Consider the following 16708-nt stretch of genomic DNA (forward strand, 5'->3'; position numbering starts at 1 on the left):
AAAGTACATACACTTATCATGGATATTAGTAAAGGAAAATTTTTAAGTTACTTTTATTTGGTAACTGTGCAAAATATTTTTGAAAATTAGAATAAAATTTGTTTTATGTGTAGGTGTAGTGGACTTAATATAATATGACAATAATTTAAGGTTCACTTTATATGGGTTTATATCTCTATAATTATATAAATTTATAATTGTGTTATTAAGCTAAATTGTTAATTATTTCTTACATTTGTCGAATAGCAGTTCTTATTATAGCAAATTATTTACCCTGAGATGTATCAAGTTTTGTAAAATACCGAGTCTCGTTAAATCGTAAATGTGTTGTTGTTAATTTTACTTAATCAAATAAATAATAATAAATATAATAAAGTTTTTATGATAAATTACAAATCTTTTCAATAAACGTAGTATATCAAATTTACACTTATACACTTATAAACAACATCTGTGAAGATCGGATTGCAATAAAAAACAACTCTAGTTTGTATTTTACAAAAAATGATACCTTATTGAAATTTGTAATTTGTAAAACTCATCAGATCATTCTCAAGCTGGACCTTTATTAAACAACTATTATCATATTTATAAGAATATCTACCTTATTAGGTGGTTGTTGGAGACCATGGAACGGCAAATTCTCGTAGAGGCCTGGATTGTCCGCTCCTAGATTGCCGTTCGCCGCATTATCTACGCCATTCGTAGGTGGGCCTGTTAAAAAATTCTCAAATTTAACACCAAATTTCATATTTTTTACAATAATAAATGATAAGAAATAAAATTTATCAATCAATATATATAGTGTAAACAATTACATTACACTATTTCATTAAATATAATAAATAGGTAATATTTAAGGTCTTTGTTGGTTCTGAACTTTGTTCTAAATGATAATGATGGATGGCATCTATATATTGTTCTTATAAGATCTTTAAAAAAAAATTTACTTTAGTAATTAATCATTAATATAAAAAAAATATGATATACCTTTGTAATAATGATGATCTGTATAACATCAATAATGCAATAATTGTAACAATAGTAGCTAGCTTAAAAAAATCATGCGACTTACTATCTCCGGGTTTTTTCCGTTTCCTGGTAGATTTAGCGGAAGATTCATCATTGAAAGGTTTAACTTTGATGCTTGTTGTTGCTATTCTATCAGGTCTTTTGAATGATACCACTAAAAACATGCATATGTTAAAGAAAAAAAAAAAACAAAAATAAAAAAGACGTGCAGCAAATGAAGGTACAAAGCGAAAACAGCAGATGATTTTGAAGCTGTGTGATAACATGTAAAGTTTTTGAAAATAATGTCAGAGATAATATTAATGAAAACATTAATGTAATTAATGAGATTTTAAAAATATATTATGATATAAAGAAGTTCAAGGTGCATCTATGCACTGTCCATATCATTTAAAACAAATATAAAACGATTGTCAAGAAAATTATATTATCTCAAACATAGTTTAATCAAGTGTAATATTTGTGAAATTATGATGAACAATCTATCTACCTCCTTCTGTTACAATAACATTCGGTGTTTCGCTGTGAAACAGTGCCCTAAATCTACTTTTTGGCAAATTATAACCTGATCTATTCAAATTCATCAATGAGACAGCCCTTTTGTTAGTTTTATTGATCTTCTTGTATTTACCACTATCATCATCAGAGTCTTCGCTTTTCTTCCTTAGTCCTTTCAGAATTCCAGACACAACATTTTGTGTGTGCCTCCTGGGTTTACCATTCTTTTTAGAATATTCAGTCTTAGAGGGCGATTTGTCGTCTTCCTCTTTCTTGTTTCTTTCAAGTAATCCTAAATTAGCTTCTGTCTGCTCAGTGTTTTGTTCATTAATTGCATTTTGAAGTCTTGCCTGATTTTTAGGACTCAAAGAGTGATTTGAATTTACATGAACGAGAACACCAGGTTTTAAAGGCCATTTACTTGGAGTCATTATAGTTTGACCCTTATTATTCTCACTTTTAGGTTCTGTTTTCGGCGTTTGTGTTTCATTTATATTTTCCTTTGTTACTTGGCTATTTATAGTTGCTTCTAGTTGTGAAAGGTTTGCTTGTAAGCTGCTAGTTACAGGGGTTTCGTTAAATTTATTCATTTCTAAATTAGGATAGCTCTGTGAGTCGACAAGTCGAGTTCGATCTGATGTTTTTGGACTAAAAGATAGACTTAATCGTGGTGATAAAGCAGGCAAAGCTTGTGATATTATCGACTGAGCTATTGACACCTCGTTTAGACAGCTACCATCCGGACTGTATAAGAGAAATCATGGAAACAAAAAATGATGTTAGATTCATGCGATGATATATATGAGTAATAATAGTAAATACAATTAAGTATGTATGAACAAAAAATGATTTTAGTTTATAAAAAAAAAAGAATAGTTATTATTATAATATATAATAAGTCGATATAGATATTAAAATGTAGCAAATAAATAGAATTTCGTAATCAAATTACATGTAACTATCTAATATTATGTAACTCAATATATAAATATATATAAAAAAAAATTATACTTTTTAATATTATTTACTTCAAAGAAAAATGAACGAAAAATATGAATGTAATCTTTGAATGCAAATTCAAAATACAAAATTATATTTGTTAACGTGCTTTTATTTACTGACATTGATTTTCTGTCGATTACCAACTGATTAGCAATAGAATTGTTTTTATCGATATTTTCAAATCTATACCACTATAGATAATAATACCGAGTCAATAAGTTAAATAAAATTATGTATTATTACAAAGTCATTATGTATATTTGATTACTTATTTCAATGACGATATCAGTTATTATGTTATAAAATTTTAGATTACAGTTAAAACAGACGTACTTCCCGAACTGTGTATTCTTTGACTTGACAATTTTTTATCGAAATATTGATGTAAAAGTCCAAATCCTTATGTATAAAGGTTGAGATTAACGGTTTAAAGCATATTAATCCTAGATAAAGATTGTACAATGTGATTGATAGATAGTAATATGATTAATAGAGATAAATTGTATTTGACATCATTATTATTGTCGCAGGACAGAAATTCCGTTCTGAGATTAATGTATATAGATTAATTGAATATAATTTTATAATATAAAAATAAATTAAACATAATCTAAATCACTTTAAAGTAATCCTAAAATGAAGCTTAAAATATTAGAAAAAAAAACCACAAATATTTATGTGTCTTTGAAAAATGTACTAAAAACTTCCAGACAGATAAGATTTAAACCGTCACATTACGATTATTATACGAGTTCTGTTAATATCCGGTTGCGATAAATAATATCTTAAAATAAGTAGAAAGAAATAGATATGTATGATAGCGATTAAACAGACGGATAATATAAACAATAATACATAATATATAAAATGCCAATATATACTAGAAGAATGCTTTCAAACAACTCTGACATGCATTAGTATAAAACAATTTTGTCATATATTACAACACTACAAAATCCGACAAGTTTCTACAGAGTTCACACAAAAAATCTCCCAATGTCAAAATACAAAATGAGCCAAAAATGAGCGTGTACAAAATAAGAAAGCATTCTCCATCTATGAAGAAAATGTACGAAATAAATTATTTGTGTTAGTATATTTTATACCTGAACTATTTATTGTAGTCAGTCTGAGAACATCTGGGGTTAGTGCTGTTAGGAACCTACAATAAAAAATATACAAAATAATATATAATATATTATTATTATACATTTTATTGGTGACCTTGACTCGATATCCCGTGTTAGAATGTTAGGAGTAAACAGATGATACATGCCACTAATCACTATCATTCTATTTAACTAGACTCGGTTATTAGCCAAGTTAATCTGGTACTAGATTGTGTAATAGCCGTTGGTCCAAGCATTTAGCGAAATTACAGGCGAAAACTCAAAACTTCACGACCTTGACCTTATAAGATATTAAGACCTCGCCATTGACACAACTAGAGGTGACCTTGAGGGTGGCATGGACAATGTATGCCATGAGTCTGCTCGGACCAACGGCGTTGCTGAAAATATCCACTTCCACTATATATATTTGTATTTCTATTCAAATAAAGTATAATCCCTACAACTACATCTAATGTTATAAAATGTAATGTATCCATAATTATATTTTATCAAGTTAGTTCAAAATAAGCTTGGGATTTTTGGAACATTTTGTCTAAATGGAACCTATAAATTACTTCTTCCAATAAATAAATATGTGCATCATACCATAACAATAAAAAAACTAATAGTGCTGCCAATATAAATAAAATATATAAAATAAAAAAGCATTTAGCCTATAATATACCTACTGTAATGAAAAATATGCTATAATTTTTAATAAATAAAATATTTTAAAAATATTATATCACAATTCTACCATCAACGGCGATTATATAAAAAAAAAACTCAACTACTCTGATTATAACACTACTAAATGCAAATATATCTTTATAAAACTACAAAAAATGTTTCATATTTAAAATTATTAAGGTATTGATAGTCGTTGATTGTAGATTTAATAATTAAAATATAATTTAATGTAAGACCACATTTTAAATTAAGATTACTTTGTAATTAAAAATAATAAATAAAACATTCATATCTATGTAATTAATTAAGTTAAAGGTAGTTTTAAATGAAAAGAAAACTTACTTCTCGCGTTCCTCCAGTTCCACCGGATTATTATCTAGATTTTGTGATCGATAGTGATATTGCAGTTAGTTGACGTGTTAGGCATACAAGCAGCATCCGAGAAAGAGTAGAAAAAATCGATAAATTAATAGTTTGTTTAAATTAATAGCTGACAGTCATTTACAATCAAATTATTTTTGTGAATTAATTACAATTAATATTTGAAATTAATTTACACAAATAAATAATTATGACAATTATTACATCAATCAACATTACAATTATTTAGTTTGGGTATATTTTAAATGTGTATTATTAATGCCTAATATTAAAACAGCGATAATATTAATCAACACACATGCATTCTAATTATTAAATCATTCATTCTAAAATAACAGGTCAAGTCAAACAAATGACAATTTCGTATTATTATTGTCAAAATCATACGTAATTGTAAATGTCAAAATGACAGACTTACATTTGGATTTTGCCCTCATCCGTCGACATACGCAGATGATGATGATGCAAAGGATCACCGTAATCACCAGAATAGCGAGCGCTATACCGCCGATCAGTATTAACTTCTGTTGATCCCGCCACCAGGGAACTCGACCTGATGACAGTAATAGATGTAGTAAATTATTGTAATTTAGTGTCGGTTCTTAGTAAATTATTGTATTTAAATTGAATATAATTAAACTGTATAAAAATTGTTTATTTCTTTATTCGAATATTAATCTTTCAAATTAAGATGCGCTTTTATTTTTATTTTAGCCATATTGTTTTTATCAAAATGAAAATATAAATTTAAGATAATGGACGTGCTTGAGTATAGATTTTGTTTAATTAACTAAACTATTAAAAATATTTTTTATTAATCATTAAAGGAATTTGGACTTGCTGTTGATATATTATGTATAAATATATATATACATAACATATAACCTCTTTTTTGAAGTCGATTAAAAATTCTGTGCCATGATGTTCGTTCACGGTAATCTAAGAAGTCTCTCAACCGATTTTAATGGTATTTTTTTGTAAATATGAAGAATACACACAATTTGAGACATAGGATTTTCTATTTCGATCGAAGAAAAAACGGATCCGGTAGGTGGCGGTGGGGGGCAAGGCAACGTTTGCAGGTGATCTAATATTATATAAAAAGTATGAACCTTTGATCAACATGTGGACTTTGTCCCTTAGTCTCCGCAGAGATAACAGAATTCATTGTATAATACAACGAATATTTGAGACATTAGACATAACAATAGGTAGCATTTTTATCTGATACTAGCATTATATATATAAATTTTGGTTAAAGTATAAGTTATATATATAAATTTGATAATAGGCACTTATAATTATTTTCCTTAATGTTTTATTTTCTTATTTATACAATACTGTCATACCTACTTGTACAACAATTAGTCCGTTACCTTAAGGTTGTCTTGAAAAGATTGCTCTCAGCAATAAGATCGCCTCACTGTACTTATACAATTGTATCGTTGTGTTTGTTAATTGTCTTGCTTATTCCCTATATTGTATAATGCAAATAAAATATACTCATTCATTCATTTTTTTCTGCTACTTTCAATAATACAACAATGATAATTGCATACAATTAGATGCATTAGTTTTTGCGTCATACATTAAAAAAAAAATTGCTATGAAATTGCAAGGGAAGAGAATTATAAAGAACACTTACTATACAGTTCCAAGTTTGCTTGAAATAGAAAAAATATAAATATAATTAATTAGTACATTACTGCAGTGGTCAGCAACTGAGGCATTGATGGACGAACGTGCAAACGTGAGCCAAGGCGCAGCCGAGGCACACATACGTGAGTCTATCAATGCCTAATTGTGGCCAAGGCTGGTACTTTTCTCAAACAATGCGCGGAAATCAGAAACACAATTTTACTTTTTAAGTTCAATGACGAATAACAAACAATAATAATTTTTCACGTGCCAAGCTTTCTATTTGAAAGTAGTTCTAAATTTATATAAAACCTTGTATTAGTTACCTCCTTGGTAGCCATGTTTCGAAGTAAAAGGACCTTCCATTTTTAAATTACAGGACAGATATGAGTTTACATAGTAATTTATCTGGCCGCAATACACGATAGATATGGGTTTTCATACAACTTTTGCCGGCCGCTGCCCGCATGTATCTGGCCAGTACGTGCAAGTTTGATTTATCTCGAAGATTGTCAAAATAATGCTCACATTTCCAAGCATGTTTGAGAAAATATATTTTTATACATTTACACATTATATATATATATATATATATATATATATATATATATATATTATGTATAAGTAACTATCCTGTTATCAATCCACTTCAAGGATATAAGTTGGTTATAGGAGTATTGTCGTGTGATCCCGGCACAGAATGGGCCACCCCTTCCTTTCCCATGGGTGTCGTGAGAAGCGACTAAGGGAACTTAATGGTCAAGGCATAAACAGCAGCGTCCCTCTTAAAACATCACTAAAATCCTAACTGCGTCTTTTTTATCTGGATGATAATGGTATGGTAACCCCGCACGCGCTATCGGTATACACTGGTGCCCACCAGTGAGGGATGATTGGTGAAGATGTTAGGGAAGGTCAGTTAGCCCATCGTGACGGATTCAACGATAAATTAGTCAAAACGGTTTCCAGGGGGAACCGCGTGGAGGTCGACCTGATAAGGTATATTGATAGCAATGGGGCCTAACCTCCCCAATACTAACAATCCCTTCCTCCCTCCTAACTGCGGTTGCTGACCCGGCTGCTAAGCGTGGCAACTACTAACAAATCTATCCTATACTATATTGCGTTTACATGTACGGAGTCGCCTCTCAAAAAACTTTCTTTCACGTCAGTTGTTTCACAACTTAGAATGGCAAACAAGCTGACGGCGCACCTGATGGAAAGTGGTAACCGTCATCTATAGACATGAGCAGTACCGTGGACATAACAGAGTATATATACTGTTTCGCCCATGATACCCCCATGCGTTGTCATCCCTGAGGACTCAGGTGTTATTCCTCTGTACCTAATAAATTCACGCCATATCCCACCCTTCAAACCGAAACACAGCCATGTGCAGTAAAGTTTAAATAAATAAATTAATTTATTACAATATCAGTAGGATGCCATGCAATAAATTTGATATACATTTAAATGAATACGCCATTAATTTTATAAATGCGAAAGCTTGTAAGGATTAATGGACATTTGTTACTCTTTCAGGTAACAATTACTGAATGGAATTGAATTAAATTTGGTACAAATATAGGTTATATCCTAACTTAGCAAATAGGATATTTTATGTACATACTAATTCATGTAAACGAAACCGCGGGATTTATTTTTAATTAATATTATTTCTTTTTATTTATATTAGTGCTTTTTTTAAGTAAGACAACAGAAGGGAAGAAAAGTTCTTGAGTGGCGATCACGTACGGGTAAACGCAATGTAGGAAGACCTCCCACTAGATGGAGTGACGACCTGAAATGCGTTGCAGGGAGTCAGTGGATGCAGGTGGCTCAGGACCGTTCTTTATGGCAGTCTATGGGGGAGGCTTATGTCCAGCAGTGGACGGACAATGGCTGAAATGATGATGAATATTATTTCCCGTCATCGTTACCGTTCAATACAATAGTTACGTAGCATGCGCGGATGACGCTCGTGATTTAGAGAATTTCGTCATTTTTATCATGTCCACATAGATAAATAATCTATTAGACAGCGAGTCCATGACTATTCTTTATCTAAGTCCATGGGTCTAGGCGTGTACGGTCCACGACGTGAATAAAGTTAATATAACATTGTGTTGTTACTTGTAACTTATATATGTCAACATATTTATTATTTTTTAATAGAAACATCTATAATGTTTCCTTCTATTATTGTACGCATACTGCCCGCTAGTAATTAATGCTCCTTTCCACTCAGGGTTTGCCGGAAGAGAACTCTTACAGAGTTAAGCTCTCCTGTTGTACATCTTTATTTTATATATATTATATGTTGTAATTTTTTGTGCACAATAAAGAATAAATAAATAAATTACAAAAAATAAGACAATTATTGTTTGATAAAAGTGAGGTCGACTTTTTGGAACCACTGTCAAATTATTCTTGTTTGATGCGAAACATAAGTTTACAATATTAAATGTAAATTTCAGGAAATATTGGACCTTATGTTTCGTATCATACCCTATATTTTCACTTCCACCTTTCCAGCTGAAAGACAGTCATTCAGGCACTTACTTAACACACCGATGGGCAGTGGCTATCGAGAGTAAGGGAGAGGCCTTAGCAGTTAGTCTGGATATCGCGAAGGCCTTTGATCGGGTGTGGCATAGAGCGCTGCTTTCAAAGCTACCTTCATTTGGGTTGCCTGCGAGACTGTGCATTTGGGTCGCCAGTTTTCTCAAGGAACGTAGCATTAAGGTCGTAGTCGACGGAGCATGCTCTGATTTAAAACCTTTGAATGCTGGTGTCCCGCAAGGCTGTGTACTATCTCCGACTCTGTTTCTTCTGCATATCAATGATATGTTACAGATAAGTAATATTCATTGCTATGCAGACGACAGTACAGGAGATACATTATATACCGGTCATGCAAGGATCTCGCGGGCACATACCGATGAGTGCCGGAATAGACTTGTGTCTGAAATCGAAACTTCACTCCATCAAGTTTCGATCTGGGGTGAACAAAATCTTGTCCAATTTAACCCCAAAAAGACACAAGTCTGCGCGTTTACCGCAAAAAAGACGCCGTTTGTCGTATCTCCTCACTTTCAGGGCACTTCCCTTGATAAAAAGTCGAGTCTAGGAATTCTGGGCGTTGATATATCTTGCGACGTCCAGTTTTGCGGTCATCTGGAGGAGAAGGCTAAGATAGCTTCCAAGAAGTTAGGAGTGCTCAATAGGGTGAGACGATATTTCATGCCAGAACACCGCCTGAAATTATATAAAGCCCAAGTCAGGCCGCATATGGAATACTGTTCTCACCTGTGGGCAGGAGCGCCACAGTACCAACTCCTTCCGTTAGACCGCATTCAAAGTCGGGCGGCTCGAATTATCGATAGTCAACGCCTTACTGTCCGACTTGATCCACTGAAGCTGCGCAGAGATGTTGCATCTCTGTGCATCTTCTACCGAATTTATCATGGGGAGTGTTCTGAGGAATTGTTCGGATTGATACCTGCTGCTGATTTTCACCACCGTACAACCCGCCACAAACTAAAGTTTCATCCCAATCATCTGGACGAGTGGCGGTCTTCCACCGTGCGTTTTTCAAGGCACTTTCTTCCACGCACAACCATTCTTTGGAATCAACTTCCAGCAGCAGTATTTCCGAACCGATACGACAACATAACCTTCAAGAAAAGAGTACATTCCTTTTTAAAAGGCCGGCAGCACACCTGCAATGCCGCTGGTGTTGTGGGTGATCATGGGCGGCGGTAGTCACTTACCATCAGGTGAGCCGCATGCTCGTTTGCCCCCTGTGTTGTAAAAAAAAAAAAAAAAGGCACAACTATTTCACAGCAGAGTTACGAGTAGAACAGACATACCTACTATTGTATAAAGTCTATTTATAGTAAAACGAAAATTATTCGGTTTGGATAACAGAGAAATGTAAAGGTAACTTTTTCAATGTATTAAGAATTATGATACATTAGTACGAAAGATCCCTAAATCCGTACTCCGTAGCTTTGATTCTAAATAAATCAATTAAGGAATCATTCAGTCAATTATTCAATCAATCATTCGATCAATCATTTGATCAATCATTCGATCAATCATTTGATCAATCATTCGAGCAGTCGTTCAGTCAATCATTCGATCAATTATTCAATAAACCATGTGACCAATCGTTGGATCAATCATTCGAGCAATTGTTCAATCAATCATTGGATCAATTATTCAATAAACCATGTGACCAATCGTTGGATCAATCATTCGAGCAATTGTTCAATCAATCATTGGATCAATTATTCGATCAATAATTCAATTAATCAATTTCTTTGCAAGAAGTACAAGTTATTATGTATATGCATACTCACCCATAACATCACGCTCGCATTGTCTAGAAGTGCCGACAGTGTTGTTAGCGAAACACAAATAGGTCCTGTAGACTTCGACGCTGGTGCTCAAGCGCAGGTAGCTCTGTGAGCCGACCTGCCAGATCTTCTCGTCGGTGAGGCTGTCATTGTCGTTTTTCAGTTTCCACGAGAAGAATACCTACAAAAATGAGATTAAAAAGTTACATAGGATCAATTAAAATATGGGTCAAATACTGCAAACCAATTTTAATAGTGCCTTTTTTTAATTAAAAAGGTTGATTATCCAGTCTAATTATTTACTAATTTCGTCCAAGTTAAAGGAAGTTCTTTTGTGAAAAAATATTAAATTCTATGTTTTAGTTCACTCTTTTTACTAAAATGAATTAGAAAAAAAAGGTATTATATAAAGCACATTTTGTTTATAATATAAAATGTAAATATGGGTGTATTACCTCCGATGGGTTGGCATGCGCAGTACAGACTAGAACTTGTTCTCCGTCCATTTCTATCTGTTTTATACCACATTCTGGTACGACTGAAAAACACAGGTAATATTACAGTTGTGGTAAAACTCGATTCAATTCATTTATTGTTTATTTTTTTAATGTTTTAAAAATATATAACCAGAGGGAGAGTTTGTACAAAAGTCTTGTTTGCTTGGGCACCTCTGTCCCATTCATGTTTGTACCGTGAAGCAGTTGTGTTTGCATAGCTATGTTTCGGTTTGAGGGGTGGGATATGGCAGTGAATTTACAGGGTACAGAGGAATAACACCTAAGTACTCATGGATGGCAAAGCGTCGGGGGTATTATAAACGAAACTCTATGTCTATAGACTATGGTTACCACTTTCCATCAGGTGGACCATCAGGTTGTTTGCTATTCTAAGTAGCATGAAAAATATAGTACTGAAATAGAGGTACAGTATCAACATGAACCTTCAGTATTTATAAACCAATTTGATTTTTTTTTTTAAATAAAAAGGATTTAGATATTTTCAGATTAATACCATAGAAATTTGACTAAAATCGATTCAGTAGTTCAGTTTTTAAATCAGAATAATTGGTTTTGCCACAATTGAAGTCGGCGTGTCCCTTTCGTGACATAAGCGTGAATTTGTGTATATAAAAATACTATTGGGCATTTCAAACCACGGTCGGTTCAATTAATCAATCATTCATTAACTCGAACAAACAATCTTTCATCTAATTATTCATTCAATCAATCATTTCATCAATTATGGAATTAAGCATTCATCGTCTTATCCTATTAGCCTTTAACTGTTTACTGCTGAACAGAAATCTTTCCCTTGAGGGGTTCTGTTAGTAGTTGCCACACTTGGCAGATGGGTTAACAATTGCAATTAGGCTTTGGTGATGTTTTACGATGGACGCTGCAGCCAAAATCTCTACTATTAATCCCTTAGTCGTTTCTCAAGACACCCACGGGAAAGGAAAGTGTGGTCTATTCTATACCGGGACCACAAGTCAAGTTTCCTATAATCACCATAAACATACTTACACATAACATCCAGAAATACAGTAGTATTAACAGAGCCGTGTCTATTATATGCTTCACATAAATAATTCCCGCCGTCCTTCCTCTGTACCGGACCCAGCAGTAACGTGTTGGATGACGACAGTATCAAAGAGTTGTTGGTGTGGTCCTTGCTGGTGGACTTTGAGGAGTGTTCCCGGCGCCACGAGTAGCTGGGCATTGGGAAACCTCTGAAACAATGGTATATTTCATTATAATACTACACGTTCTTAATTTTTTATAATCATCTTTTTTTTTTAATTGATGATAATGAAATGGTAGCAGCCAGCAGCAGTATTTCCGAACTGATACGACATCATAACCTTCAAGAGCACATTCCTTTTTAAAAGGCCGGCAGCACACCTGCAATGCCGTTGGTGTTGCGGGTGGTTATGGGCGGCGGTAGTCACTTACCATCAGGTGAGCCGCATGCTCGTTTGCCCCCTGTGTTGTAAAAAAAAAGAAATGGTAACTCCGCCCGCGCTATCGGTATACACTGGCGGGGCACCAGTGAGTGATGATAGGTGAGGATGAAGCCCATTGTGACGAATTTGACAATAATTAATCACGATGGTTTCCAGGAGGAACCGCGTGGAGATTGACCTGACAGTATATTGCTAGGAAAGGGGATTGACGTCCCCATTACTAACAATTCTTCTCCCCCCTTTATAATCATCTAGTCTCAAAATAACTAAATGTGTGAATGTTAATGGGTTATTAAGGAAGTGCTAGAAAATAGTTTGATGGCATACATACCGGGCGGAGCAAACAACCTTGGCAGGTATTTCATTTTCAATGACAGACACCACTTTCGGGGTGACAGTTATGTTTTCTGGCTCGTCTGTAATAGAATTCACGTAAATTAAAATGCGATTAAATTGAGAATTTACTGAAAAGACTGCGACGGCAGGATTTTCATAGTTGTTATATTTGTCGAGTTAGTGATGGTAGATGAGCAAGGAACATAGAGGGGAGACTTTGTACAAAAGTCGATTGCTTTTGCCTCTGTCCCATTCGTGTTTCCACTGTAAAGCAGTTGTTTGCATGGCTGCGTTTCGGTTTGAAGGGTGGGATATGGCGTGAATTTACTGGATACGGAGGAATAACACCTGAGTCCTCAGGAACGGCAACGCATAGGGGGTTTCATGGGCGAAACAGTATACTCTGTTATGTCCATGCTACTGCTCATGTCTATAGGCGACGGTTACCACTTTCCAGCAGGTGGGCCGTCAGCTTGTTTGCCATTCTAAGTTGTATAAAAAAAACCCTGCTTCTAGATAGATCGGTGATGTTTGGAAGATAGCTGGAAGTGGATCACACATGGTGAATAGCGTTAGGGAAGGTCTATGTCCAACAGTGGTTACTTTTTATCATAGGGTGATACGTTGTAAACAGTCGTTTGTAGTACCTCTGCCTTAACCATATTTTTATCGTGAATCAGTTATGCTTGCATGGCTGGGTTTAGGTTTGAAAACAGGGATATGGCAGTTTAATTATAAGACACGAGTTTGTAATATCGTAGTCTTCAATGTATCATCATTATATCTGCCTTTAACTGTCTTGGGGTTTACCTGTAGTTGCCATGCTTGGCTGGCGGATTGGCAAACGCAGTTTGACTTTAAAGATTTTTAAAAGGGACTCTACTGCCCATCCTTCACAATCCCTTAGTTGCCTCTTACGACATCCACAGTAAAGGAAGAGGTGGCCTATTCTAGGCCAAGATTTCGAGCTTAATATTGTATTCTGTAATATCCTAGTGCTGTTCATGTGTATAGGCGACTGTTGGCACTGCCCCTTGGGTGAGCCGTCAGCTTGTTGGCCTTTGGCTGAGTACTGGTACTAGGTAATATAGTAGAGAGATAAGAGACGGACACTCGACGGCGAACTTGGTGGTGCTGTTGACGGGCGGGCCGGCGTCGTTGCGCGACGAGCGGCACGTGTAGGAGGCCGCCGCCGCCGCGCGGGACAGCGCGTGCCCCGGCCACGCCGACATATTCCAGTGCTGGCAAGCAAACAATCATGCATCATATAGATAGAGGATCCAGCATGAAAAACTGGTCAACTACCAGACGGAGACTTTGTACTAAAGCCGTTTGCTTGAGCACCTCTGTCCTATTCGTGTTGCTACTGTGAAGCAGCTGTGTTTCGGTTTGAAATCTGGGATATGGCAGTGAATTTACACGGTACAGAGGAATAACACTTGAGTCCTCAGGACTGGCAACGTATGGGAGGTATCATGGGCGAAATATTACACTCTGTTATGTCCATGGTACTGCTCATGCCTATAGGCGACGGTCACTACTTACTATCAGTTGTGAAATATGTAGTTCTGTTAATTCATCTGTTCATTTAAGACCATTTGTACCAGATTTCGAGTAAATTAATTAATATTATTATTAAGAATTATACAAGTTTCTAACTTGAGGGTAGACTCATTTTTTGTTCAACTTGATGGTATTTTATAACCGGTAACTGCTGTAAATCTTTAGAGTTTAGTCACGTCAACATTTATATATTTTGTTTGAAAACAGGAAACTTACCAGCGTAGACTCAGTTGCTTCGAAGTCGTTCCTGTTGACTTGTGGCTCGATTTTCCTCGTGACCACATAGTAACGGTCATTCTTATCGTCGATCACTTGGCCGTCTTTCAGCCACTGCACGCTGCACAGTGGAGCGCATTCTACCGTGCACGATAGTGATATGTTCTGAAAGCATACAGAAATAAATGTATAAATAAGGTGGTCAGTTTATAAACTTTCGTCACTAAAGCCATCACAATCCCATGAGTATAGTATTTATAAGTATAACAGCTGTTGGTCGCAACTTAGTCATGGGTTTCGGATATAAGTAACTATTTATATTGTCGTGTGGTCCCGTGGGTGTCTTGAGAGACGACTATGGAAGGGCGAGGGATAAAACATCTCCAAAGACCAACTGCGGTTGCCAATCCGCCTGCCAAATGTAGCAACTACTGGAAAACCCCCCAAGGGGGAGACATATGTTCATCAGTGGCCAGTTAAAGGTATAAGCATTTATAGGTGGTGTAACAAGATAAAGCATACATCAGTTTTTAAGTTAGATCTTTAGAAATACAAATGTGAAAACAACGTTTAATTTGGTGTAGTAGTTTTTGCGTGATGCTGGAACAAACATACAGACAGACAAACAGACTCCTATTAAAATCTCTTATATCAATTTTTCTTAATCGTCTCCCGTGTACATACATTGTTCAGTTACAATTTTATTGTATTAGAATGACAGAAAGATATATAAATAAAATAAACACCTGAGACTTGTAAAGAGCTCCGCTGTAGTGGTTCATTGCATATTTGAAGCTAGGTGGCGCTGAAAATACAAGAATAAATAGTATATTTAAATACGTTTGTTATGGGATTAACACGAAACTAAACCATACAAAGAATAATTCGAATCGGACGACACCCTTACGAACCATAGTTTTTTTTACCATTTTGTTTCAGAACCCTAAATAGGTTTTTTTTGTGATTTTGTTAATAATAATGTCATAAATTCTAAAACGATTTTCTCAATAATTTTTAGTAGCCATAAGATCAAACGCAGTGTGAGACGATCCACTGACTAGATGAAGTGACGACTTCGAATGCATTGCAGGGAGTCAGTGGATGCAGGTGGCTCAGGACCGTTCTTTATGGCAGTGTATGGGGGAGGCTTATGTCCAACAGTGGACAGATAATGGCTGAGATGATGATGAAAGGGTTAATGTCCGTGTTAGAGCCCAAAACTAATATAATTTTGTGACGATTAGAATAGTCGTTTTTATTCCTAGAGCAAAAAATTGCCTGTTACGTAGCAAAATCAAATAGAGTGTACACGCGATCTCGTGCTCTAACTTTTAGTATTATTTAACGTCTCTATAGACAAAGTCCCACCCCCTGAAAAATAATCTAGAGGTTAGGCTATGCCTTTAAAAAAGACGCATAAGTCCTTTCAGGTATGTCTGCGAATCCTAAATAGTTCATAGATGTGTTCAGGACTTTACTTTCTTTGAAAATGAGTTAAATATTTATATAAGAATAAGTTTCCTATTGTAATCTTTTGGAAGAAACAATAAAGAGTATCTATCTATCTATCTAAATATACTTCTTGGCTTTTGGTCTAGAATTAATGATCTTACCAAGAACATCAATAGTAGTGGTAGCCGGTTCTCCTTCTCCTCCAGCGTTGATGCCCCGACACGAGAAGCTGGTTCGATGGTCGAGGGTCACCGGGTCGATGGTCCAGTTCTGGGAGACGATATCGCTAACAACTCTTCCGCCACGATGCCATCGGAATCTACAATATGGATTTTTTAGTAGTTGGAAAAGAAACATTTTATGAATAGCATTATAGACAAAATTGACATACAATGAGATATTGGATGGATAGATGTACTGGAGGAGACCTAAATTAATCTATTGTGATAAAACAGATCGTGTTC

At 34.9% G+C, this 16708-nt stretch overlaps 1 protein-coding gene across 9 annotated transcripts in view; it reads right to left on the reverse strand.

Moving 5' to 3' along the window:
* Window positions 1–16708, reverse strand: part of LOC113514629 (hemicentin-1) — a 573783-nt gene that overhangs the window by 6516 nt on the left and 550559 nt on the right. For 5 of the 9 annotated variants that reach the window (XM_052891885.1, XM_052891877.1, XM_052891884.1 and 2 more), the window contains exons 15-28: window positions 16406–16563; window positions 15539–15597; window positions 14793–14957; window positions 14125–14254; window positions 13009–13093; window positions 12238–12443; window positions 11170–11252; window positions 10718–10895; window positions 6361–6378; window positions 5134–5268; window positions 4677–4710; window positions 1523–2274; window positions 1076–1186; window positions 605–714 (exon numbers count right to left, since the gene is read on the reverse strand). In XM_052891885.1, coding sequence (XP_052747845.1) covers window positions 605–714; window positions 1076–1186; window positions 1523–2274; window positions 4677–4710; window positions 5134–5268; window positions 6361–6378; window positions 10718–10895; window positions 11170–11252; window positions 12238–12443; window positions 13009–13093; window positions 14125–14254; window positions 14793–14957; window positions 15539–15597; window positions 16406–16563 — 2224 coding nt within the window. Of the gene's footprint in view, window positions 1–604; window positions 715–1075; window positions 1187–1522; window positions 2275–3638; window positions 3695–4676; window positions 4711–5133; window positions 5269–6360; window positions 6379–10717; window positions 10896–11169; window positions 11253–12237; window positions 12444–13008; window positions 13094–14124; window positions 14255–14792; window positions 14958–15538; window positions 15598–16405; window positions 16564–16708 lie in introns of all 9 variants that reach the window. The other 4 variants (XM_052891878.1, XM_052891881.1, XM_052891882.1 and 1 more) reach the window with 4 other exon arrangements.

Source organism: Galleria mellonella, unplaced genomic scaffold (assembly GCF_026898425.1).
Source record: "Galleria mellonella isolate WM207_F2 unplaced genomic scaffold, CSIRO_AGI_GalMel_v1 utg146, whole genome shotgun sequence".
In the NCBI taxonomy this organism is placed as follows: domain Eukaryota; kingdom Metazoa; phylum Arthropoda; class Insecta; order Lepidoptera; family Pyralidae; genus Galleria; species Galleria mellonella.